We start from the raw sequence: 25689 nt of genomic DNA on the forward strand, positions 1-25689 counted from the left end.
TTCCTGGGAGGTGTTCTTGGTGTCCTGCTAATCCTACAACTGATCCTTTGGGAACCAACGATTTCTTTTATCACCTTTTCCTGTGGCAAGTTTAATTGTTTTGGCAGCTTCCTCACAGTTGAAATCATTGAAGTTTTGTTTTTAGTTTTGTCCTTTAAGTTATAAAACAAATGAGACCCAGGCCTTGATAGCTGTGTTCCTAATGTTTGACCCTCACCTTGTTCACTACATAGTCTAGCAGAACATAAAGCTACAGTATGTCTGGTCACTTAATTTCTCTGTTCTTGCATCATTTTTCACATATTTTTGGGCAATCGAATCAAGCAGGGTGGATCTCAAGTGATCGTCGCACAGAATTATATATAATAGAATATTCCTGCATTATATTGTCAGTAATGTCTCGTGTATCCAATACCTGTAGCTTTTTTTAGAAAAAAAATCTTATTGACTTTGGAGGATTTTTTAATTATTACTGTAGATTCTCATGTTTTTATTTCTTAAATATTCAATTACTTATGAGTAGGGGAGTGTAATACACCATTCGCCATTTAATACACCATTTTCAAAAACAATATTTAACAAAGCAAGATTGTACAAAAATGTCAAGTACAATGTTTGCATCATCAAAGTATAATAAAACACATAATAAGCTGTATAAAATTAAAAGGAATTCAGATCCAACTAAATCTATAACTCTGATGCCTTAACATTTAAAATCAGAGGTAAACGTTACCAAGGCGCAAGGACTGCATGGTCTTGGTAATGACGGCATCGGTGAAAATGTACAAAGAAATCATGTCAGTCTAATGTTTGGCTGCATATCCAGCATGGTCCAATCCAGACGAACACACGAATCTGGACTAACTTGGCCCCAAGCTTGAATTTTTCCAGTTTTTCTTTTCGGACACCTTTCCTCATCTTTCACTGCTGTCAGCTCAGGGCTCTGTACCGACGGCAGTTCTTCTTTCCTGCCCTGGCCGCAGGTGGCAGTGGTGTGGGGAGGGAATTAGGCCGCGGTCAGGTTGGGGATGCTCAGCTGCTCCTTCAGCCTCTGCAGCTGCCCCAGGGTAATGTTGTTCCCCCCGCAGACGATGACCACCACGGGGCCCAGGTCACGGCAGAGCTTGCCTTCCTCTTGCAGTTTGCCGATGACGTTGTTGTAGACGGCCGCCAGGGCGGCGCCGCAGGCCGGCTCCACAAGGATCTTCTCGTCGTCTGCAGAGAGAGATCCCATCAGCCCAGACTCTCCCACGAACCTTCGCTTATGGGAGTCAGGCAAGCCGCTGTCTGGTGTCAATACATGGTTCGGATCTTGCTCTGATCCACATATTTTCTGCAAATTTTTAAAACCCTTTCTGCTGCCAAGAATCAAGTGCATGGACCTGAAGTAAGTCACATCTCCCAGCTGTCAGTCAAACGTAGGATTATTACCCACTGTTTTGTGGCCAGTGTCTCTGTGCCAGAGGTTACTTAGATGAGGTGTGTCAAACAGGTGAAATGTTTTGACGAGCCAGGTAGCATTATAAGAATGTCAGTGCTTCTGGCGGCTGCAGGTGTCCTCATCGTGCTTTTTAGTGATGGTGCCAGTTTAGCTACAGTACCTCAGTATTGTCAGCTCAGCCTGTGACACTCACCCACAAAACGCTCAATGGCTGCCACTGCCTCTCGGTCCGTCACCACCTCGGAGAACACAGGGTGCTCCGACACCAGCCTGAGCGTCTCCGCGGCCACGCGCTTGGCTCCCAGAGTCTTGGCCACACTGCATGACCAAGGAAGAGGAGTTACAGTGCAGCCACTCTCCCCTACCCGTGCGTACATGTACGGTCTTAAATCGAATGCGTTCTACTTGCATAATGTGCTATAAACTTGTTCTTCCTCGTTTAGTGGACAGAGTTGCCAGAGTACAGGACATGAAGAATGAAAGATGGTCACTGAGAAACTAGCGCGCGGAGTCCTACTGTGTCTGTCTGCTAGAAAGTCATGGCTGTGTGGAAGGATCACATGTAGGCTGTAATCACAGCAGCACTTCAAAGCCAGGGGAGCGGGATACTGTGAACAGTATTCTTACGGACAAATTCTCTCTCAGTTTAAATCTCCATAAAATTACTAGAAAATTTGCCAAGAAGAAAATGGTTGTTAGTGTAGACAAAATCTTATCAAAAGATAGTTGCAAAACTGTTTCTGCTCTGGTATCTTATACACTAGATAACTTGGTCAAAACTTAAAATAATTAAAACATTGCAAACTTAGATAATCTGCCACGCTACGCTTTACAGTAGAACATTAAAGTCTTTAACCAGCAAATCTTTTTGGTGTATTGAATTGTAAATATTAATGGTGATCTTTTTTGTTTTTAAAGCGGCTGCCCTCACTAAATCCCAGATCATTAACCTCCTTCTGACAAGGTGCGTCATAGATGAGTATGAAAATCCCGTGAATGTAAGATGTACCGGGAGGCAGTATAAACACAAGCAGTGGCATTGGTTCCCGTATTTCTGCTTCCGTGCCTCAGCTTGTGCATGTATGCAGTATGTGCAAGTACGTGTGCGCGCAGGCACGGCGGTGAGAAAAGCCTCGGCCCTCTGACGTACCTGGTGATCTCGGGCAGCGTCACCAGCTCGCCCGCCTGCACGGCAGCATGAAGGCTGTGCGCCCCCCTGGTTTCCATGGCGATGATGGGCACGTCCGCCCAGCCCACGTGCCGCAGTCCGCGCACCACCCCGCACAGCAGGCCGCCCCCGCCCACGGAGAGCACGATGGCCCCAGGGCGGCGCTCCATCGCCTCCTTCAGCTCCGCCACGAGGGACATGTGGCCCTCCCTGGGGGGGCACGAGAGCGTCACCCGTCTCGAGGAAACGGCGCCGGCCTTCGCAAACCGGCTTACCGATAAGAGCCACATCATTTCTGCCGTGTGCACTGTACAGTAAATGTTCACCCAGTCCAGATCGTTCCTCTCTTACGATGTTCCATTCCTGTCGATTATGGTGCAAAAAGCAGCCAGTGGCGTGTGGAGGAAGAGTGTGATGGTCTGTGAAGTGTCTGCACACTGAAAAGGGTCGGGATTCTAGACTGATAAGAATTGCCAGAGAGAAGTGTGGTATAGTTTGAAACCTCAACATTTTCTGCAGCCTCTAAAGAAACGTTGCTCTGAGCAGATAACAGTGTCATTAGGATTCGGTCGCCTGTGAAATTTGACGCGACTCAGCTGGACCACAGAGAGAGAGAGAGAAGAACCGACCAGTGATACAAACGCCTGGCTCTGCCAAAACTCCCGTCTCAGTGAGAGAGTTTCTCTGGTCTTCCGGCTGGCTTTCACTTGCACTCACCAGATCAGCGGGTTGTCGAAGGGCGGGATATAGACACAGCCAGGGTTGTTCTCTGCCAGCTTCACTGCCTGCTCGATGGTCTCGTCCAGCATCTGCAAACGACAGGCGTTTAATGGCAATCCTGTTTGCAGAGGATAAGAGCAAGAACCACAACTGGCCACCTATAACTAGCACACCATTCTATCAACAAAATCCGGATATTCTCCTTTTTAATGTAAAAATTATACGAAGGGCGCTATCTAGGGACAATCTGTTCAGGCACAGAAAGTGAGAACTGAAAATAGCCTGGTGACACCCCCATGAAAGGTCATTCAAAAAGCCTTTTGAGCCACAAAAATCAGTGCCCCTCGTTTTCAGAAAGGCTACAAAAATTAAAGATGTAGACATGGGGCAGGGTATAATTGAAAAGCATTTTTTTTTTACAGACCTCACAGAAGATTAGTTAAGGATTTCTTGTGGAGTCGGAGAAGTGGAGTGCATTTTGTACTGTTGGAAAGCTGGGCTCTGTATGACAATGCTCACCTCCCCCACCACTGTGACGGAGGCCCCCTCATCCTTCAGCCTCTGGATTGTGAAGGGGGGTGTGCTTGTGGGCACCAGGATGGTCGCGGGGACCCCCAGCTTCCGAGCAGAGTAGGCCGCGGCCATTCCAGCGTTGCCCCCTGCAGGTAAAGAAAAACACACGATCTGCTGGGGTTTCTTTTTAAACTAATGCAATTTCATGGAAGCTGGTATGCAGGCAGAGGGGAATGGCTTCATAGTGTTTTAGGACAGGGGGTCTGACCTTTGACCTAAAGCAGAGTTCAGTCCCTTTACGTGGAAAATGTGAATGAACTACAAATAGGAGTTTGTTTTTATCACAATAGCAAATTACATAATTAAGACCTGAAGGATTACAGTAACACAACTATAATTAATCCATTCAAGTGTAGCTGATCTAGCAGGATGATATTCGTTTTGGCCTTTAACAATGATCTCAAAGCGAAAAAAGTATCCTCACCTGAGGAGCAGACAAATTGTTGACAACCCCGTTCTGCCCACTGTAAGAGAAAAAAATACTGATGAGGAACAAAAAAAAAATAATCATCTGACAGCACTGGGCAAAGCTTTCACAAGAACAAAGCCAGTGGCAGCTTGAAAAGGGTACTCCTTTCTAGCTGGAAACTTTGGTGCAATTTCTTCTCTTGCGCACGACGGTTGCCATGCCGACCGGGATCCATGCTCCCAGATTCTGAATGTGCGCCCCCAACCTGCTTCAACCAGTCCAAGCTGGAGCAGCTGAACCCCCTCAACCCCACCAGTTGAGAGCCAGTGAGAGAGTGCGTGGCTTTGCATTAAAGAGCAAGTCGCATCATTCATGAAATATAGTGTTAAACATCACAATGGGTTACTGCACCGGCAGTTCTCTGCCTGCAATGGACATTCTTCACATTCTGATCTGCTTCTATATTTCTCACTTATACAGTAAAGTTGCATATTCACTGAAGACGCTTCAAACACATCAGTGGCAAGCCCTTAAGGTTGCTATTCACCTGATTCTATTCGCATCTACATGGAAATCGCTCTTAAAACTTTCAGCAAAAGGAAGCGCTGTGGTGTTTCTGAAAGCAGCCACAAGGGAAATCAGGCTGACAGCAGACAGCCCCCCAGCTTCACAGCCCTGCAGCCCTGGATGGAGGTAACCACTTCAAGTGGCTGCCCTGGAGTTTTTAGAAACTACAAATGACATCATTCAGACATTCAGGATGGTTCCCCTCTAGCTGGCACTGAGGTTTTCAGTCGTGTGTGCAGTCCTGCACTAATATTGAACACAAGCAATAATGCGGAAAATGTTAATGAACTGACTGGCAATGTTTTTCTCACAAAAGGCAATTACATGATTAAGACTTAAGGACTTATAGCACCGCCTGCTTATGCAATACATAAATAGGTATTGCAGTAACTTCAGAACTCCACCGATTCCAAATGCTTTGTTTTTGTCTGTTAGAGCAGGGCTGCTCGTTTTGCACTCATTTCACACTTACAAGAAGTACACATCTTATATGCTGTTAGAGAGGGCCCTAGGATGACTATATCAAGGTAGGCACCCACTGTTTTGCAGAGATGTCCGATGCCTCGGATTTTGAAGGAGCCCGTGGGCTGGGCAGTGTCCAGTTTGAGGTACACGGCAGTCCCAGCCACTTTGGTCAGGGGGACACTGTCCCTCAGAGGGGAGGCGATGTGGAGACTTCCTGTAGGGTTCATAGTGTGCAGTCAGGGAGAGGCAGGGCTGGAGAGAGAGAGAGGGGTCAACTTAATTCTTTACAGACATAGCTGAGAACTGACAATTTCCCGATGAATGATGGAAAGATCAACTGTAGATTCTCTGCCAGAAAAATAAAAAACAACTTCAGAAAACCCTTTCTTAATAATGTCATCATTCTAAATAAAAAATATAAGTAGAGATAAGATTAACAACAAATATACATACAGTCTATGCACTTTGATTACCAATAATGACCAAAAATAAATTTACGAGTGGTACAGTTAATTCTATTTTTAAAATATTATTTTTTATTTGTACATTTTCCCAAGTTAATATTTTCTTGATTATTTTAGTCGTATTCCTTTCTTAATAATATCATCATTCTAAATAAAAAATATAAGTAGAGATAAGAGTTTTTCCTCAAATTAACAACAAATATACATACAGTATACTGTATGCACTTTGATTACCAATAATGACCAAAAATAAATTTACGAGTGGTACAGTTAATTCTATTTTTTATTTGTATATGTATATGTTCCCAAGTTCATATTTTCTTAATTATTTTAGTCGTATTCCTACCGGATGTATTGTCCATCTTTCAGTTTATTTTCTGAACTTTCTAACAAATCTGCAGACATACATCCACAGCAAACTAACATACTGTATCCTCTACACACAACATGTTTTATTTATTTTTTTCCTTTACAGCATCCTTAATTCCTTCTTTTAAACGTGTTGTTATTCTCCCTAAAACCCTAATTAAATTATACAGCGTTGTTTACACTCTTGATAAGAACCATAATACTTACAGAATACGAACAAAAGATTATTCCCTTTTTTTGTCTTGAAGAAAAGACGGTTTTGTTGTGTTTTTTTTTGGTGATTGACAGTCTCTCTCCTTGCGCATCAGATCTTTTCGGAGTGGCTCTGACTTCATCATATTGTAAGTTACAATATATATGTCGAGGCCCTCCTACAGCAGCCAACCACGAAGCCGAGACTGTGGTACACCTCCGCACAGTCACTGTCTCCGCCCCTGCTCTGCACTCGCAACAGGTGGGACTCTTGACACCGGGCTGCGACGGTACTTTCAACGGCCTGGAGCGCAGAAAAGCGCGTCTTGTTTACAGCTCCGGTATTTTATGGGTTTTTACTTTGAGTCCGTGTATCGCATGAGTTTTCGGCAATTCACCTTTTGTTTTCAGCCCCCCGCTTTAATTCAGCTCAGTGTTTTTTTTTCCCCTGAGCCCAATAATGTTCACATCCGTAGACACAATTAGGTTTAAACATTACAATGCAAAGTAATATTGAAATAAAATAACTGTTTCCAAGCATTCAGATGGGTTAAGATAAAGACATGTTTTATGCCCTTATAGGTTTATATACTGTACACGTTCATTCGGTTTTGCTACAGTATATTATACAATATACTGTACAGAGTCATACAAACTCTCTCTTACATTGTGTATGGTGTAAAGTGCACACTTGTTTCCTTAAAGGTTTGCAGTTTTAAATAGTACATGCCTAGCCAGTTTTGGAAAGACCGCCAGGACTGTTTGACCACAGTGACCCTTTGAAACTAATGACCAGGCAGGAAACTTCTCTGCAAACGGAAATCGCTGTTAGTTATTATGTACTTAGCACAGTTCATCTGAGCAGTCGCCGTGTATTTTAGGTTATTTTAAACGGTTAGTCTTGTGATTATTTCTCATCACGAAGCAATTACTTGCCTGTAGCATGAAGGCGTTTGATAATTGTTCATGATGTACACATAAAACATAACTTGGATACCTGAATTGTCCATCCTAATAAGGCATCAAAAACTTTATGACTGATTACCGTGATCATTGGTAATGATCATCTTCTCGAGTTCTAAGACCAATGACATAAACATACAAATGAAACGACGTTTTGTTGTACGCTTTCAATGTTGACATTTCTAACCCACTTTTTTATTACGCGTCGTCGAGTGAAGATCCCCCAATTATCGTCCTACAACGTATTTAAAATAAGAGACCACGGTCCTGCAGAGAGCACAATTCAATTAATCATTTCCAAAAAGAGCTGCTTCTATTTTGGACGCGCGATTCCTAAAGCGGGGTGCTCGGATGGCGCAACGCCCGGCACAGTGTCGCAGCTGGGCGGACCCATTAACGCACCGCCGGCTCGCCTCTCTGCTTCATCTTCAAACCTGTCAGGTTCTGTTGACTCAGACCCTAGGAAACCGGCTCAAACCAGGCTGTGAGAGACGGGGGGGTAATTCATGTGTATAGTAAACGTTTCCTTTTCTCCCCCAGTTTTTTTTTTTAAAAGATCCCTTGTGTCAGGACAAAAAGGAAAAACAAGAGACCCTGAACGCGAATGAACAGACAGAACGTTCTCCACCGCCCCAGACTGGCTCTCCCAGTCGGCGAGCCGAGACAAACAAGCTGTTTATCGGAATATTTTCATAAAGGGAGGCTGCTGCCTGCGTAAGCGTACAAAATGTAACACAGCCTGTGACAAGTGTGCATTGTCATTCAAATTGGGCACAATTCGTGACATAGCTGGCTTTAACTTGTCCTTCCAGTTTCTGAAAACATCTACGCCCGTGAAAAACAGTGGAGTACTTATTTGGAAATGTGCGATCGAACATTTTCTGAATGTTGTTGTATGATGAATACAATAGTGTGTATCGAGGTCCCGTCAGATTTGGCACAGCTCCCGATTTCGTTGTCTGGTGATACAGTGCATCGCTAGTCTGTACTCGATTAATATACCTGATCATTTAACCTTCGCACTTGTTGAGGCAGATCTTGCAGAACCAGGGAAAAGGGGTTGAAAAAGCCTTGAACTGGTTTCAGGCGGAGGAGAGGAAAAACCAAAGCTCGCAACAACTCGCCCTGCCTTTCACTGATTATCTGAAGTGAGTACGCACCGTTTGTTCAAAACAGCTTCCAGCTTTGAACTTGGACCGTCCGTTTACTGAACTGTACTGCAGCCTCGTTTGGGTCTCTCGTGAAAAACAGAAATATGACGTTAGACACTAATTTAATTATCTCTGATAATCCACAGGTGCGCTAACAAGTAAGCGCTTGAAAAGCACGTCAGTCGGATGTCAAAGGACAAAACCGAACAATCTTGTTTTTTCACTATACTTACATGTACTGTATGCTTACACATATCAGAACATTATCAATCATAACATTTTATTTTAGGATTTGAAAAGGACAGGGAAATATAGTAAAGCTGAAACATGTAAATAGCTTATAAATATCCAGATGTGGAGGTGAACCGAGCTGAACAGCCTTCAGCTTTGAACACTGAAATTACGGTCTAAAGCCCAGTGTAGAACTGCCTTCCTTTATCACAGCTGATCGTGTCTGACATGTTCCTCTGGGTGTAGACTACTTCAGATATACAGTACTCCCCGTCTTGAATAACGGTGACCTTGTTTACAGGAATGGCTGTTCCAGTTTTGTAAATTCGCTTCTATTCTTCTGCTGATGATTAGCATGATTAGCGCCCCCCACCGCACTCTCTACTAGATGAACACTTCACTTTCGTCAGAACTGATTTGTATTGGGAATGCACCTTCATGCCTTAATAATTTCTTGCGTTTTAATTCAAAATGTAGTGATACTTTCATCGGAATGAAACCCCCAAGAATAACTACAGTATGGATATGGGCTCATGTCATTTCAGTGCACCACTGCCAAAGACTGGAGCAATCTTCAGAGGAGAATGCACCTCTCCACTTGTATCTGAGGGTGTTTTCTTTTTGTTTCCGATTGTATGACTCAGTCTCTTCTTGCTGAACCCTGTACGTGTTAATACTACGTGTAAAGAAGTGTCTCCCGTTCTCGGTTTTTGATGCATTCCCACTTAGTTTTTCAGTTTGTGTCCTCTGGTGCATGTCTCACCGTTTATTCCAAAGACGACCACTGGGTTGATTATTACACTCAGCTGACTAAAAAACATTGCTTTGTTTGTCTAAAAAAAATCAAGTCACGAATTACAAGCAGGGAGCTCTCGACCGATTTGTGCACAGATGCTAGCTGGAGGTCCAGAGTTCGGGTGTTCTGGGTGTCTGGTTGTGGAGTGGGACAAATCGCAGCTCCAGCTGTAATAAAAACAGGGGTTCGTTCCAGGAACTTTGAGGCACCAACATGTCTGGTCATCCCTTCCACGTTGACACCCCCTTGCTGGAGAGCCTGGCACTGTCTAAAAGAGCAGGAACCCCTGTTTACCTCAAGATGGACAATGCCCAGCCCTCGGGCTCCTTCAAGATCCGGGGGATCGGACACCTGTGTCAGAAGGTAAGCACTGTAAGCGACAGAGGGCTTCACAGTCAGCCCACACCCCGTCCCTGTTTTCTGTTAGAACGACTTGCTCTCTTGTTTTTCTTAAAAAATTTTCTTTCTTTACTCGATACATTGTTATAATCACAATAATCACAGGAATGTTTTTGCGTCCACTAATCAGTGACTGCTGTAACGCACAGCTTCTCTATTTTATGGAGACACCCCATTCTTTATCCATTTCTATGGTCCGTCCAGTTGCTTACCCCTTCATAAACAGTTCCAACCTAGTTGTCTAGAAGTTTTAAGCTGACTCAATTATTTATCACCGATCATTTTATCAAAAATTAAAACCTTGACGAATTATTAATATTAAATATTGGTTGGAAAAGTTCAACAAAGTTGGACATCTTTAATATTTAATTATTACATCTTAATAAAGTTACTTTAGTAGCCTGTAGAAAGCATAAAGATAGCAAAGTGAAAGAATAAAAAAAACACCAGGTTCCATCTCACAGGTTTTAGTTCTCCGCGATTGCAACATCTTCAATTAGACACTGCCCTCTAGAGATATTCCGTGGAACTTCACGCGTTAATTTATTCCTGTGGTCAGGTCAGGCGTTACAGTGAACATTAAAGAAAGAAACGTGGTCTGGACCATCTCTCTAATCGAGGCTTACAGATTTCCAGTGACTAAGCGCGATAGTACTGTTTTTTTTTTTGGCTTGTTGTTTTTTTCCAAAACAAAATATGTCTGTATCCATTTATACAGCTGGGCATTTTACTTTAACTCTTTAGCAATATAATATCAATAATAATAGAGCTATGCGAATGCTTATAGACACTTAAAGCACTGTGCATGTTGACATTGCAGTATGGACATTGCATTAACCATCATCATCACATCACATTCAGTAACTGCTTATCCAGTTCAGGGTCACAGTGGCCTGGAGTCTATCCTGGGAAGCACTAGAGCCTATCCTGGCAAGCACTAGGCAAAAGATAGGACACCAGTCCATCGCAGGGCACAGACAGTTCCAAACATGCACACCCTCATACTAAGGGCCAGTTTACAGAACCAATGAGCCTACCTACAGTTAACCAATTAACACTTCAATCTGGCGAGAACATGCAGACTCCACACAGACAACACCCCAGGACCAGAACTGACCCCATGGCCCCAGCACAGTGAGGCAGGAATACTAACCATTGCACCTTTGACATTGTATTAATATAATTATTAATTTATTATTGAGAAAAAAAGTAATAGTGTTATTGTTTATTACTGAACATGAACATGAATCCGATCTTTTGTGCCTCTCAATGATTAAATTAGCAGGTGAAAATCTCTGGCATTTCACAGAGCTAATTCACGCACATAAAATCCCCTGTAAAAGCACTTATTACAGAACCCGGACCTTTAACAGACTGTAGGACATGAAGTGAGGTGACTGGGCTCTGGACATGAATTTGTGACATATACTTCAGATAAACACTATTTATATATTGCACATACTGTAAAAAGCAAGGGGCGGGTACACTTTATCTGACGCATGGCTTGTTTTAATTTAGAACAGTCAAGCCAATCTTGCCCTAAAACATTTCTCCTGTAAATTGGTCATGCCTTTTGTTTTTGCATTTCAGGCTGCAGTCTCTGGATGCAAGGGCTTTGTCTGCTCTTCAGGTAGGTTCCTTGGTTTATTGTAAAAAAAAAAACTGCAGTTGAAACTATAATCATGTAAGTACTTGGTAGTGCTGGATTTACACACGGGCAGTTTAACGGAGGTGAAATGAGACTCATGATTGTCTCTCGGGTGTCTGGAAGTAAATGAGCATGCTGGCTGACGAGGCAAGCACAGAGCTTCATGGGGGAATCTGACCTTGCTCAAGTCCAGCATTTGTTTTCTTCTTCCCATGAACATCCAGTCACTGGTTCTTCCCCATTCTTATCTATTTTATTGTTTGTAGCTGGCATTTACAGCCAGCACTCCTGCAGGTCATGGGGAAGGAGAGGGCCTGTGGATGTCCTCTGGTGTCCCACCTGTCGGAGCCCTTTCTATGGGGAAACCTTGCAGGAGAGCTGGGGCTCACATGGCCCTCGAGACCAGCCTGCTGGCCCACTACAGCGCTCACTCCCAGAAACCCCTGGCAGCTCAAGCCCAGAGCCCAGCAATCTCGGCTCGTTGTGTTATAAACAATCCAGGCCAAACACGGTGGCAAAATGATGGAGACCACCAAGTATTTATATTTTCATACGTGTCGTATGCACTCCATTTCTGCTTTCTGGAGCCCGGGCATGTTGTCAGACAGTCTGTGGACTTGGAGCTCTCTCCAGAAGCTAGTCAATGAGGGATTTCTTTATCTTCCCTCTCATGCCACAGCTGATGGGATTGCTGGTTTAAGGAAGTGGCTGGGTAGCGGATTCCAGAAACGGCTACACGTGTCCTTACTGCTGTTTTTGGTCAGCGTAGGCTGTGGAGGGAGCAGCATGTGCGCCTGTTTACACCCGCGCTGCAAACCGTTGGCCTAGCTCACTAGACAGGTCTGTGCCAGGAGCCATCCGCAAATGAGCTCGAAGGCTGCGGAGATTAGGAATTCTATATTGGGAAAAGTGGGTGAATATGAAACATTCATTATCCTTTGACAACGGCAGTAAGATGTTTTGCAGATTTGGAAATGTAACCCTCAGATGGTTTGATTTTTCCCCTGCAGGGGGAAATGCTGGCCTGGCTACAGCGTATGCAGCAAGGAAACTCAACATCCCGGCCACTATCGTCATACCCGGCTCAACCTCTGACCTTGTAGCCCAGAAACTCAGGGACCAGGGAGCCAATGTGCAGGTGTTCGGAAAAGTAAGCCGTAAACTGGGAACTGTGGTGTTCTGGGCCTTGGGCAGTTTAAGGTGGATCTCCAAATCTTTAATGAATTAAAAATGTTTTTAGCTAAATGGATTCAATTTTAAACCAGCCAGATGTTCACTCTTGGCACACTAATTCAGAGTTGCTAATCTGGGAGTTTAGAACACATCAAGAACTTGTTGAAGGCAGTACCACTTCTTTAAAGAAGTGACTGAGCGAGACCCGTGGATCAAATAGCTGCTAAAAACGAGCAAGATCAGCCAGATGGGCTGAAGGGCCAACCCTGCCTTCCTACAGTAAGTGCTAACAAACACTCACGCAAAGCAAGTGTTTCACAGACTTTCACTGCTGGGCTGTGCAGGTGTGGGATGATGCTAACGAGGAGGCCCAACGACTGTCTCAGACTGAGGGGCTGATGTTCATCCCGCCTTTTGATCACCCATTGGTCTGGTAAGGCAATCGCAAGATTTGTTTTGCATGTTAGCTACAGTACCTTTGCTGAAAGGGCACTGAATACATTGAGTGATGTGTTTTTATCTTTAACAGCTTCTTCCCCCAGCCTCGTTCACACAGTTTACAGTATGTCACAGTACACATTTCTGGGGCAGAGCTTTTAAAATTATCTTTGTCTGATGGTTATTGTACAGTCCCTGCTATGTGCGTGTGAAAGCTTTTATGTTTGCTACTTAAAAATGCCTTTGTCTTTTCTGTATATAACCAGGAGTCTGTGATTTAGAATATACTGATAATGATAGTCAGAATAGTGATGTACATTTATTTACTGTATCTGTTTGTTTTTTTCATTCAGGAATGATTTAATTGATTTATTTTTTGTTTTATTTTTGGATCACATTATATGCAAACAGCGCACAGTCAGTCTATTATAGGGTGCTTAAATGATTTAAGCAATTTCAGTAAATAAAACTGACACCTCATTGTAAAGCATTGCACAAAAGCACAAGCTGGTGTTAAATGAACTTCTAAAAACTTTTCTAGTCCTTCATGAGACCCATACAGGCCTTCCTTCTGTCTGTACTAAGCAGGATGAATTTCAGATTGTATTGATTTTATGGAGTACCAGTATGTGCACTTCCATGTCAAACATTATTAATAACAACAATATACGTATATACATATATATACAATATAGTGGATGCCTTTGTAGTATTTTCCACATGTTAGAACAGCAATGTTAAGGTTGTAATTTTTGTGAAAATGATATAGTACAGCTGACCAAGACATCCAGTTTGAAATTTAAGGATTTTGTAATAATCCATCTTTCTTCACAGGCAAGGCCATGCCAGCGTGGTGAGGGAGCTGAAGGCCTTCATGCCGTCCAAGCCTGGAGCTCTAGTAGTTGCAGTAGGGGGAGGGGGTCTGCTGTGCGGGGTGGTGAAAGGATTGAAAGAGGTGGGCTGGGATGACGTGCCAGTTATTGCCATGGAGACCAAAGGTGCTGATTGTCTGAATGCTGCAGTGACTGCTGGGAAGTTGGTCACTCTTCCAGACATCACCAGGTGACCATGAAAATATTTAATGCACTGACTTCAAAGGCCATTTTTAATACAGAAGTAGTCTTTAAGGCTTTAAAAAACTTGGATGAAAGCTAAAAGCATAGAGATGGGGATACTAAGTGACCTCTTTTTGCATTTCAATGATTAGATGGACAGATCTTACATGCTGGTATTTAAGGAGTAATGAACTTTCAAATTGAATACATGAATTCTGAAGCTTTTTCATAGACTTTAAAATGCAGTAAAAAGGTTTTCTCTGGAAAACAGCCTTGAAACTTCCTCCTTTGATACTTGTCTGTAGTGAAAAAATTTGAATTTTCCAAAGCCCCTTTAAAAGAACAGGAATACTATTGCCAGTAATTTTATCCATCGAAGCTTTCTGTTCCTGATTGTTATTGGCCATTTTCTGTGTTTGAGAATCTTTTTGTCTGACTGCTCATAATCTGGTACAGAGTTGCTGCTGCTCATGGAGAGGAAAATATTACAGTTCTAGCTTTTGTAAACCATCCAAGAAGATGCCTTAATGTCTGTAGGTATGAGCATGTGATTGCGTTTGTGTCTCTCAGCGAGGCCAAGTGTCTGGGGGCCAAGACTGTGTGCAGCCAAGCCTTTGACTACGCCAGGGAGGGAAACATCATCTCTGAAGTCGTCAGTGACCAAGACGCACTGCAGGCAGTGGAGCTCTTTCTAGGTAATTCTTTATCAATGAGGAGTTGACCCGTGACAGAGAGCTCTGGTATTACTGTTGTAATAACAACTTCGATTATATAATAATTTAGAACTCTTATTATATCCAACCATTTTCTATCCACTTTATCCACCCAGGTCAGGCTATCCTGGCAAGCAACGGGCACCAGGCAGGGTACACCCTCGCAGGACAGACAGACACAGACACACACACTCAAACCCGGGTCAATTAACCTACCAGTATGTTTTGGGGCCGTGAGAGGAAATCAGAGCACCCTGATGAAACCTACATGAACACGGGGAGAACATACAAACTCCACACAGACAGCACCCCAGGTCTGGGCCCCAGTGCTGTGAGGCAACAATGCTAAGCACTGCGCCAGTGTGCCTCACGCTAGTATTATACAATTTATAAAAACCTAATGTACAATAATAAAAGGAATACAATATATAAAATTATAAATAATAACAATTATTTAATCTAGAGGCCTGCTGGAACAGGCTCCAGCTCCCCCATAATCCTGTGCTGGATATACTGTAGTGTTTAGAAAATGGATGGATGGATATAGTTTAGCAGATGCTTGTATCCAGGGCAAACATTAATTGAACTACATCAGTAGAAACAAAAAGTTTACGCATGTGGCTGTATTGATTTATTGATTCGATCTTCAGTCCGCTGATCGTCGCGAGCAGTTCGCTGTAGTGGTCAGCTCTGGTGAGGAGGACATAAAAACCAGCACAGGCTGCCGCAGGGTGGCATCCAAGCCAGAACATGACGCTTGCTTGTGTCTGTTGCTTTCCCGTACCGCAGCCTTAGTCTGCAGTGCGTCCTGCGGCAGTCAGACTGTGTGTGGGGCGGCCCCAGGAGCTCACGGTCGGTGTGTCCCCCTCTGGCAGATGACGAGCGCGTTCTGGTGGAGCTGGCGTGTGGCGCCGGGCTGGCGGCCGTCTACACTGGGCTGATCCAGAGGCTGCAGGACCGGGCCCAGCTTCCCCGCCCACTGGGCCCGCTGGTCATCCTGGTGTGTGGAGGCAGCAGCATCAGCCTGGCCCAGCTAAACCACTACAGAAACAAGCTACAGGCCTGAACCCGCGAGACAGGGAGTCCAGAAGCAAGAAACCTGCTTCATTAAAGATCTTGTAAATATAGTACTGATTAGACATACATTATAGACTCAAGAAGTATTATCCAGCCAAAAGTCCCACCTGTCAACACAAACAGTACTCCGTTCTCTTTAAAACCCACTTTACTCTGTATAGAACTCCCAACTTTCAACATTCCACGCGAGAGGGACGTGACACTTGCTTTCGATTGGAATTAATTTAAATTTAAATTAATGACAATCACGAATTGCCAAAATTGAGACATGATCAGAAACGGAGTTTAGATTTAAAGTCAGTTTGCATGAGTGTCAACAGTGCAGTTGCGGTGCAGGAATGTTTTGCTGCGTATCTTTGCCTTGCTGTGCTGCAGCTTTCATGGAACTCCCTTTTCCTGAGTCGCATCAAGGAGGGAGGTGGAGAGTTTCTACCACAATCAGCATGAACAAGCCCATGCTTCTTACGTCTTTCCTCCAAACATAGCTGCAGAGAAAATGTTCATCTTTTAATTTAATTAATTTACAGTGAAAACATATATGTACCTTTGTATTTAATGGAAACACTTACAAGTTGTTAATGATCTAAAGTTCTTAGATGGGTGACAATAGGCAGGGTTAGAGCGTGACCTCTGAACATTCTTTAGCACTCTAAAATAGTTGTAGTTCAAATACTGGACAGAAGATGTCGCTATCACATTTTCCTCTTTCATTATGAACGCCTCTCCTCTCGACACAAGTCAGTGTCTTCTCTCTTTTTTCAGTTATAGATCCTGAGAGGTGCACATACTGTATCTGACACTCATGGTGCATATGTGGAATGCAAATATAGATGACTGGTATACTTTTAATTAATAAGTGCCAAGTCTCTATGAATCAAAATCATAAGAACAAAGCATCTTCTAATATGAATGTGATCACACCATTTTCTCCAGTGTTTTATGTCCACCTTCATCATTAATTGCTTGTCATCGATGGTGGCATTTTTAATAAAAATTTCTAATGCAATTTCCAATATTTACAGTCCGTACTTTCTACATCTCAGTAGCTGGAGAGGTGACTTTGCTTTACAGCTGTTTTTTGTCTTGTTTTCTTCCTCACAAACTGAAACGAGTCCAGTGCCTGAGGAGTCCAGGTGAGAACAACCATTTTGTGCTTCATTCAAAAACCTGATGTTGTTTTCATCCTGTGTTCAGGGCCTTTGTCACGTTGAAAAGTGACCCTCAGAGCAGAAAAGAACAAGCCATTGCTCTCTATTTGCTATTCGGCTGTATTTAAACCATTTTGGTTTAAATGTTTATGTTGCTGGTTTAGAAATTCTGGTTTCTTGCTGAAGCAAGACCAGATCATTATAGACCAATGTCCATGTGGGACCTTTTCGTTTAGAAACATTCACTTTCCTCCAAACAGATTGGGGTCCGTTTTTGATGAAAAAGAAAGATTGTAAATTTGCTTTCATTAGACCAAGGGATGCTGTCAAGAAGAAACTTGTGGTTTCTAAAAATATTGCTTTTGCAAGGTTTAAAGTGCTTGTCTTGCAGCATTTTTTTCTTTTTTCATGTTGTTCTTTTGACATTATTCAGGAATGTTCTTTTGACTTTTTTAAAATGTCATTTTCAGTTTTGTACTTTTCTGAAGAGTTGGTATAACCTTTCTTAATTTTGGAAAAAACATTCAATTATTTTCTGTTTTTATTTTTAATTAATTTAGTAAAATGTCTGGATTGTTTTTCTTTGACATTATAGAGTACTTTGTGTTGATGAGTGGCAAGAATTCTTAAAATAAATACATCCTGGTTCCATGCTGTAACAGAATAAAATGTGAACAAGTCCAAGGGGGTGAAGACTTTCTATAGACACTGTAGATTAAATAAATTCTATGTTATAATCTAATTTTACTAGAAACAGCATTAAAAAACATGAGAAAAGGGACTCAACATCTGATGATATCCCTCCCAACTTTTCTACCTGCCTGCCTTTCCCTGTGTATCCCCATAAGTCATCTTAAAATCTGTCCGTTTTGATATGTTCTGATTCAGAGTTAGCTTTTTAAGTATGTGTTGAGTATTTCTGTATACCTGCCATTTTATGCATGATGTCTCTGTGTGATCATTCTGCTTTGCTGTAACATTTCCCCAACTTTTTCATTGTCTACCTCTTTGTTCTTCAGGAAAAACAAGTAGTTTGAATCAAAATCTCAGGCCTGTCAGACTGCACAACTACAGTATATTCCATTTTCTTCTTGATTTTTGCCATGGTTCAAGCAGTGCTTTGATAAAGGGCGATTCGTTATGTTGAAAGCAGTCAGTGATAGTAGACATCTGACTACGTCCCACTGCTCATTCACATTGGGAGCTGCAACCCTGTACTCATTTTTGGAAAAGCCCCAATGTCATGTTCCACATCTGCCACATTGCTGAAGAGCAGTGACTGTAGTTTAAAGAAAATCGGTGAGGAAATCCAAACTGGAAAAATGAACATTTAAGGAAATATTCTGAAGGAATGTTTGAAATATGCTAAAATAGTTAAGTAAAATATTCATCTAATATGCAATGTTTCATTAACATTCTCAGGTTGAACCTGTTGCCTTGAACAAAAAAAAAAGTTTAAAGGACTTGTTACAAGTAACTAAAATCAGTGACTATTTTTATATTATTAAAGATAATCTGGAAGCAGGGTTTACGTAAATAAAACAATTTTAAAAAGCAAATATAATGTTTTGTAAAAATAAAACCTAAACTAAAAGTAGTAAAACTAAACAAAGTAGCAGCAAAACTAAGAAGGTAGCTATAGAACATAAGAGGAAAAGTAAAGAAAAAAACATCGCATTAGGTAATTATTTACTTTGGGCAAACAAATGTGGTTTGAAGGATGTTTTGAAAACAGTAGCATCCTATATAAATATGGGAAGAGCATTTTCCTGATTTAAGTGCAACATTCCAATACAAAAAATAGAGGGTAGCCTGGCATCTTGTTAAACAAGTTAAAAACATTTGATGTTAAAATCTCGTTGAGGCTTGATGGTGCCAACCCATTCATTGCTACAAGTAATAATAAGAAAATAAAATATTGAAAGATGCTGACAAAGTCAAACCAGAGAGCTATTTCATGAACAATACTGAAACAGTGACTAAAGGATACACGTGGAAAGTGTATTATAAGTAGGTGCATACGTATTGCTGAAAACAAGAGTCATTCATTAATAACCTGCTGTGGGTATATGGACCCCCAGTGTATTTACACAGACATTATTCTCGACACAGCTGGATGAGATCCTCCGATCACTCAGCTATAAGTGAGCAAAATGAACGAGATGGGCCAAATAGCTCCTCTCATTTGTAACCCAGTTTAAATTCTTATTCTAAAACGTGCCATCAGTCAATTTTGGCTGCGGGTTTAGTATTGAAAGTTGAACATAGAATTTTAAAACAATCCTGGGAAAACTACGAAGAACAAACTCGCTACTCCTTCGTCAATGTGTGTATCCTCTACGGGTTCACTAGTGGTCCTGGGGTTTTCTCGTGTGAGGCTGGTGTTGTTTTACAGGACCTGATAAAAAGTCAAATAAGCTCCATAGGGATGACACGGACTCACTCGAGTAGAATTCCTTGGCAAATTAGCTCGATACGTGAAAAACTTTTTTTTTTCCCTGGGAGCGAGTGGGGGTGCTCAAAGACAATAAATTCCTACATTTATTAATTCTCTGAACTATCCCTAAACTGAACCATCAAAGCGGGACTAATGTCAACGCACCAAAAAAAAAAAAACCAGAAACGACTGGCGGTTTACTCTATCATCGAGGTAACTCTACTCCGAACTGATGTCATTGTTAAGTGTAAAGTAGCTGTGCTGCTGCGGCCATATCCCATATCCCAGTCTCCGCAGGGAAAGCAAATCCGCTATAGCAACAGCTCTCACACACACACAAAAAAACGGGATTTGACAACATGGCGAACTTTTTCTGGGAAAAGCGTATTTTTGGACAGTGAGAAACTTGTCAAACTCCTTGGGATAACAGTTTACACCAAACTCCCTAACTCGCCCCACGGTTAAAACAGGCGGCGTAAGAATCGGACAGACTGTGCCGAAGGTGGTTTTCTTTTCTTTTTTTTTTCCGCTGTGAAGAATGTAACATAGAATGAAAGTTGCCCGTTGGAATAGCTGGATATTAAAGCACGAGAAAGCAGGATGGAGAAGCAAGCAGCGAGACGAGAGAAGGTAAAACAGCATTTACAGTACACGCTACCGCTGTGTCTGCATCGTTTGCAGGGACATTTACCGACACGATTTTCTTTTTACTTACTTTACAAACTACACGGGCAAGTATTGTCTCTGTGGTAAACTTCCTTGATCTCCCGGACACACTTCAAGAAACGTCAGAAGGGGGGGAAAAGTGTCTTTCTGGCATTATCTAAGCATGTAAGGCTAAAAAAATAAAATAAAGTGTATGTCTTGCAGGGACGCTGAATGCCACTGATATCTGCATTGTTCTGAGTAACTCATTGCCTGTTGTGGTTCTGGATTGTATAGGTAACCCTTACAGTACATTGTGACAATTGTTTCAATTCGTTTCCCCCAAGGACTGTCAGTGGGAGGTTCATATTAACTATTCGTGCACATATATCGGTAAAGTTGTTTGGCTTTATTGACCGTTTTAGAGCCGATGGCACAGCAGGTGGTGTTAATTAATAAGGTAATTTGTTAGAGTGAAAGGGGGCGGTAACAATTTATGGTTTTTATCCCCTCGTCAAAATAGGCCTCTGGCAAAGACTTTTTTCATTGCTATTTTTTCTGCTGCTCTCTCTTACTCTGTACGAAAGCGGCTGGGATTGATTCTAGACAGCTAGGTTTATGAAATTCATTGAAATATCCAACAAGTCGTCGGATTCAAAATTGTGATGCGTTCAGTAGGAATTTTGCATTGTAGTAGAACATATCAAATTCTAGTACTATTTCCAGTATAATATAGGATTTCACTTAAGGTGTGCATACTGTGTATGTAACTGACATAATGTGTTTCACAACACGTAATTCAGTCCAGCTGCCTGGACGTTGAGATTAGAATGTTATGTAGAAACTACTACTAATATAATATTTTCTCACTAACATGGCTAACTTACACACAACCAGTGGCAGATTTGTACCATTTTTATAAGAGGTAAAAGCAATGTAAAGGCAGGGTACTGAGATTCCTTCACTGTCTACTTGTTATATAATTTAGACAATTTCTGTGCCTGTAAAACCAGACGTTCAAACATAAATGCAGTGCACACTTAAAACAGAATTTACATTTGATAACCTTGGTCTTGGGCGAAGCAGGGATTGTTCTTATAAGCTTGCTCAGTGTCTAACACAGTTTAACAACTGTAAGGTACAAAAGCTTAATTTTCTACCCTGGATTGTTTTATTGAATTACTGGGGGACTGTGGCTGAGGGGGGTTGTATTAAAACTTCAGCATCCTCGCCAGTCAACTACAGGCCTATCTCTAGCTAGCTACTTAGTCCTGGGTTCAATTCTTGGGGTGTTATCTGTGCTCTTCCCATGTTTGCGTGGGTTTCCTCCCACTTTCCGAAGACACGCTGGTAGGTTAATCAGCTTCTGTAAAACTGGCCTTGGTGAATGTGAGTTTGTGTCTGTATGTGCCTAGTGATGACCTGGAGTCCAGTCCAGGGTGTATCCCACCTTGTGCCCATTACTTCCTGGGAAAGGGTTATGGGCTACCCCAAATTGTTAAGTGGTTATTGAAAATCTGATTAGCAATTACCCGGAACATTGTGGTGTCACCATAGCTATGGTCTGTTATGGCCAAAATGCTGATTTGTTTTTAAATGTAATACTGTAATAAAGTACAGTATTTGACCTGCTGAGAATGCTTTGATGAGTCATTGTCTACTTTAACTGTATTAGAGGTTTGCTAAGACCCATGGCAGTCATCTTTAAGCAGAGCCTCAAATCTATCAGATCTCATACTGTAGGTGTCTTCAGATGCCAAATATTCCATTTGTCTCAATGAATAAAGCCAATGAATGTGTTAAACGCTGCGAGCTGATATGAAATGAAAAAAAGCAAATCTTAAGGTTATTCAGAATCAGAACTAGAAACCTCTGTGACAAATCTAATTTTTTGTTCTTTGAGCCCCTGGATACTGTTCAGAAGCCCTATTTTTTGTGATCCCCATACAGACATCAACAACTAAATACGTGACCTTAGCTGTAGTCTTTAATTACAGTGTGGCTGAAAATCCAGCTAAGAATAGTTTTAGAAATGCTAATGGTAATTACATTTTATCAAATAATCCTGATAAATTATAGACACTATGAAAAGACTGCTAGTTGATCAATTGATTGCAAGCTCACAAAAAACAATCTGAAAGCAATTTTTAAAAATGTTAAAAGCCTCGTTTTACCTGTGTTTTTTAAGTAAACTTAGAAATGTAGACAGGAAACGTGCACAAGGAGAGACCAGACTGCTTGTGTTCTTCAAGCTGTGACAGTGTGGATTAGCCAGATCAAAGAGGTATTGCCATCCATTAGCTAAAGCACAACCCTTTGAAGTTCATCCTGGGTGACTGATAAACTCCCACTGCATACCTATGGGATCCATTTCAGGTTTTATGGGCATCAGGGTTTTGCTGTATGCTATAGGAAATCCATTTCATGCATGTCACTTCGTAGGTGCCTGTGTGAGATGGCATTCCATTGCGCATTCTGTATTTCCTCTTTTCCTGGCATTTCAGTCTGAGACCAAAGGCAAATTTGTAAAATGTGATCATGCTGTATTTACGGCAAACCTACAGTATCAAGTAATACAAGGGTTCTATGATTCATTGCTTTGAATATATTTGCTGAAACAGATGTTTGAAATACAAAATGGTGCTTACTTTGTTTTTATTTCATGCGAATTGTAAAATCCTAGACAGGGTAAAACTGGCAATGAACAATGGGGACCTTATATTTGTTCAAATGTAGGTAAGCATCGATGGATAACAAGTACGCAAACTGAGAGGCGTGCAAAAAGATCTTTTGAGCTACATTATAGGTGAAATTAAACAAAACAGTACAACACAAAAATTCACTGATGATGTGGTATTTGTCACCTGACCACAGCCGTTAATTAGTTTGAATCCAGATATTAATTTTCTCTCATGCGTGTTTTTAGGGAAAAAAATTAAATCATAGGCATTGTTTTTGAATGTCATGATTATCATATCTGCTATGTCTGTGTGCCCTTGGTTTCAGGTCACATAGATTCACTCAAAATGATAATCAGGCCTTAGTTTACCAGTGCTGTGAATTTGATTGGCACATCAACTGGCACAGCAGTGCTACTTATTTGAATGAGGAATATATTTTAATGCCATATTTTCATGATTTTACAGTACAGGTTATCATCTTAAATTTAAAGGACTATGTAAAGTAAATAATACCGTTTCCACCTATGAAATTGCCTGTCCGATATCTTTATACACCAGTAATTCTGGATACCACTTTTGTTTTTGTGCTGGTTTTTAATTTCGCTGTCTTCACATTAGAGCACCCAAACAGAAAGGCTCTGGGCACAGGGCTTTCCAGTGTCACTAGGGTGAAGGAAGCAGGTATAATGAACACTTAAGACCAAATGCAAGGCTCTGTTACCGCCACCTTACAGGATGTGATGAGAGAAACTGATTCAGCAGGATACAGAGGAAAGGAATTCTTTGCACTTGTTCACTGATACGACTTACACTATCGGTCCTAATTGTATTCAGAAAATTCAGTTCATGACCATCCACCCAGGGAATGATAATGTTTCCTTGACCATTGCTAGGTACTTTTGGCCCTACTTTATTGTTTTACCTAGTCCTTAATTATTGATATTCATCAAAAGGACCATCTAATTAATTAATTGTCAGTTCCTAGGCCCAGAGGAAGTACAGTATATGTTTGAATTGTCTTGCATTGTCATTGACTGGAATACATGGTTGCCTCCCTCTGTTCTAGTCAACTGAACCCGAGTCTGAATCATCACAGATTGATTTCATTCACGTCCAAAATTCCTGGTTTTGAATGGTACTGATTTCCACTGCTCAATTTATAAAACACTGAAAACTTGGGCCTCAGCTAATATGAAACAGTTGCTTTATCTAACATTGGTTTACTGTTTTATCAATTTTCCTGTTCTGTAAACTGTCAAGTATGTTTTTTTTCTTTTTTTGTTATTTTGAATTTGATCAGATTTTAAAAGTTTTTTTTTTTACAACAAATGCCACAATATCTTGTTGGAATTATGATTAATAATAATTTGGAAATATAAGCATTATAGAGTTGCTCAATTCACTGCCTGACTGAATTTTAGACTAGCGATCCTCATTGTTGGTCTTGGAGAGGCACAGAATCTTCTCGTTTTCATTATACTTGAGCTCTTGGTGACTTAATTCAAACAGTTATGGAAGTAGTCCTTGAGGTTGTGGGTAACCCATACATTCTGGAGGGCCAGTAGGGAGCAACGTTTCAGACTGTGTTGCTCTGGACTAGTGGGTCTGGAGTGAAGAGCTCTGCTGTGGAACATGTTGCTCTGTCCTAGTGGGTCTGGAGTGAGGAGCTCTGCTGTGGAACATGTATTAATAAAAAATACAAAATTGTGAGGGAATTTTGATTAGCTTTCCCAATGTTGACTTAACGTTTTTAGCAGTAATGTGCATAACATGAAAATAAATGACAGCATGACTTACAGTATATAGCTGAACTGAACGTTTGTGAATAATGCACACATTAATGTGAATAATTAGTTTTCTGGTTTGTTTCAAGTGCAGAAATAGCCTTTTCTTTATGGCAAAAGAAAATGACATCAACTATTCTAAATGAAATTATTGTTACTAGTTTCCTTTTTCCCATGAAATGCATAATCTGGACAACTGGCCAAGTTTTCAATGTGGATACAATTGGGAAAATTAGTTTTAAAATAAGCAAAATTCTAGTTGCAGCTTGGTGAAAAGGCATTCTTTTTAGTTTTTTATTGTGCAATTTTTGTTGTGTAATCATTTTTTAGCAGCGTGGCACTTTTTGTAAGGCTTTTAGTCTTTTATTCTGTTTTTCTTTTCAAGCTTTCATGACATTGAAAAAAGACTGTTTGCCCCTTTGCGATTTCTAGCCTGAATAATGCCAAGAATAGTAAAATCCAGTAGCTTTTTAGATCACACAGGTCTCCTCCTTGGCTGAGACAAAAATAAAAAGGAAACACATGTCTCTGTTTAGAATTGACTTCAGTAATGCCTTTCAAATAAGCTACTGGTTCCTCAAGGAAAAGCCAGGTAATTCAAAATGACTCCAGGGGACAGTGAAGATGATGATATTACAAAAAAGATGAAGCAGTGGTGAGTGGTGAGGATACTGCTGGGTTCCTGTGTTTGGGTATGTGAGGTGAAATTCTTTAAAGTTTGTGTATTTAAATTGTTCCTGTAAGTATGGGAAATGTTAAACTTGAAAAGTGTATTTTTGCTTTTATCCAAAATAACAGAATGTTTTCAGCAAATAATTTTTGTATCATTTTTTTGTCATGTTTTCAAACTACAGTACCAATGTCAATGACGGGGTTCTTTTCATCAGAGATTATGTTCCATTTTCTTATTTTGGATTGCCTGTGCTAAACTGCCATTCAAAGTGCTTACTTTTTAAAGCTTGTGCAATAACATTATATTGAT

General features: G+C 41.3%; 3 protein-coding genes across 6 annotated transcripts in view; 2 read left to right on the forward strand and 1 right to left on the reverse strand.

Annotated features, from left to right (window-relative positions):
- Nucleotides 1-475: 475 nt before the first annotated feature.
- On the reverse strand, nucleotides 476-6798 carry LOC148641761 (L-serine dehydratase/L-threonine deaminase-like). Its single transcript, XM_088618614.1, has 8 exons — nucleotides 6384-6798; nucleotides 5418-5595; nucleotides 4327-4366; nucleotides 3849-3988; nucleotides 3327-3418; nucleotides 2592-2819; nucleotides 1635-1759; nucleotides 476-1215 (listed from the first exon to the last, which is right to left on the reverse strand). Exons 2-8 carry the CDS (start codon nucleotides 5568-5570, stop codon nucleotides 1007-1009), a joined length of 987 nt encoding a protein of 328 aa, XP_088474740.1. The 5' UTR covers nucleotides 5571-5595; nucleotides 6384-6798; the 3' UTR covers nucleotides 476-1006.
- Nucleotides 6799-8066: 1268 nt separating this feature from the next.
- On the forward strand, nucleotides 8067-17018 carry sdsl (serine dehydratase-like). Of its 2 annotated transcripts, none has more exons than XM_088618616.1 (8): nucleotides 8067-8479; nucleotides 9692-9872; nucleotides 11499-11538; nucleotides 12567-12706; nucleotides 13074-13162; nucleotides 14002-14229; nucleotides 14793-14917; nucleotides 15811-17018. In XM_088618616.1, exons 2-8 carry the CDS (start codon nucleotides 9723-9725, stop codon nucleotides 15999-16001), a joined length of 963 nt encoding a protein of 320 aa, XP_088474742.1. In that variant the 5' UTR covers nucleotides 8067-8479; nucleotides 9692-9722; the 3' UTR covers nucleotides 16002-17018. The 2 variants fall into 2 exon arrangements, with proteins under 2 accessions (XP_088474742.1, XP_088474741.1); XM_088618615.1 differs by having other exon boundaries at nucleotides 8078-8479; nucleotides 9705-9872.
- Nucleotides 17019-19389: 2371 nt separating this feature from the next.
- Nucleotides 19390-25689, forward strand: part of ttc28 (tetratricopeptide repeat domain 28) — a 470745-nt gene continuing 464445 nt past the window's right edge. Inside the window, exon 1 of one of the 3 annotated variants that reach the window (XM_088618610.1) lies at nucleotides 19390-20227. In XM_088618610.1, the coding sequence (XP_088474736.1) occupies nucleotides 20198-20227 (30 nt within the window). In that variant the 5' untranslated portion in view covers nucleotides 19390-20197. The remainder of the gene's footprint in view (nucleotides 20228-25689) is intronic. The other 2 variants (XM_088618612.1, XM_088618611.1) reach the window with 2 other exon arrangements.

This window comes from Lepisosteus platostomus, chromosome 24 (genome assembly GCF_059453375.1).
Source record: "Lepisosteus platostomus isolate fLepPlt1 chromosome 24, fLepPlt1.hap1, whole genome shotgun sequence".
Taxonomy (NCBI): Eukaryota; Metazoa; Chordata; class Actinopteri; order Semionotiformes; family Lepisosteidae; genus Lepisosteus; species Lepisosteus platostomus.

What these genes read in the sequence shown, in the direction of transcription:
- LOC148641761 (XM_088618614.1), bottom strand. Translation starts at nt 5,570, where the DNA reads ATGAACCCTACAGGAAGTCTCCACATCGCCTCCCCTCTGAGGGACAGT. An exon ending in CCGTCACAGTGGTGGGGGAG is followed by an intron (nt 3,419 to 3,848) that starts GTGAGCATTGTC and finishes TGTCGTTTGCAG; the next exon opens with ATGCTGGACGAGACCATCGA. An exon ending in TTCGACAACCCGCTGATCTG is followed by an intron (nt 2,820 to 3,326) that starts GTGAGTGCAAGT and finishes GTGCCCCCCCAG; the next exon opens with GGAGGGCCACATGTCCCTCG.
- sdsl (XM_088618616.1), top strand. Translation starts at nt 9,723, where the DNA reads ATGTCTGGTCATCCCTTCCACGTTGACACCCCCTTGCTGGAGAGCCTG. An exon ending in ATGTGCAGGTGTTCGGAAAA is followed by an intron (nt 12,707 to 13,073) that starts GTAAGCCGTAAA and finishes TGGGCTGTGCAG; the next exon opens with GTGTGGGATGATGCTAACGA. An exon ending in GGCAGTGGAGCTCTTTCTAG is followed by an intron (nt 14,918 to 15,810) that starts GTAATTCTTTAT and finishes CCCCTCTGGCAG; the next exon opens with ATGACGAGCGCGTTCTGGTG.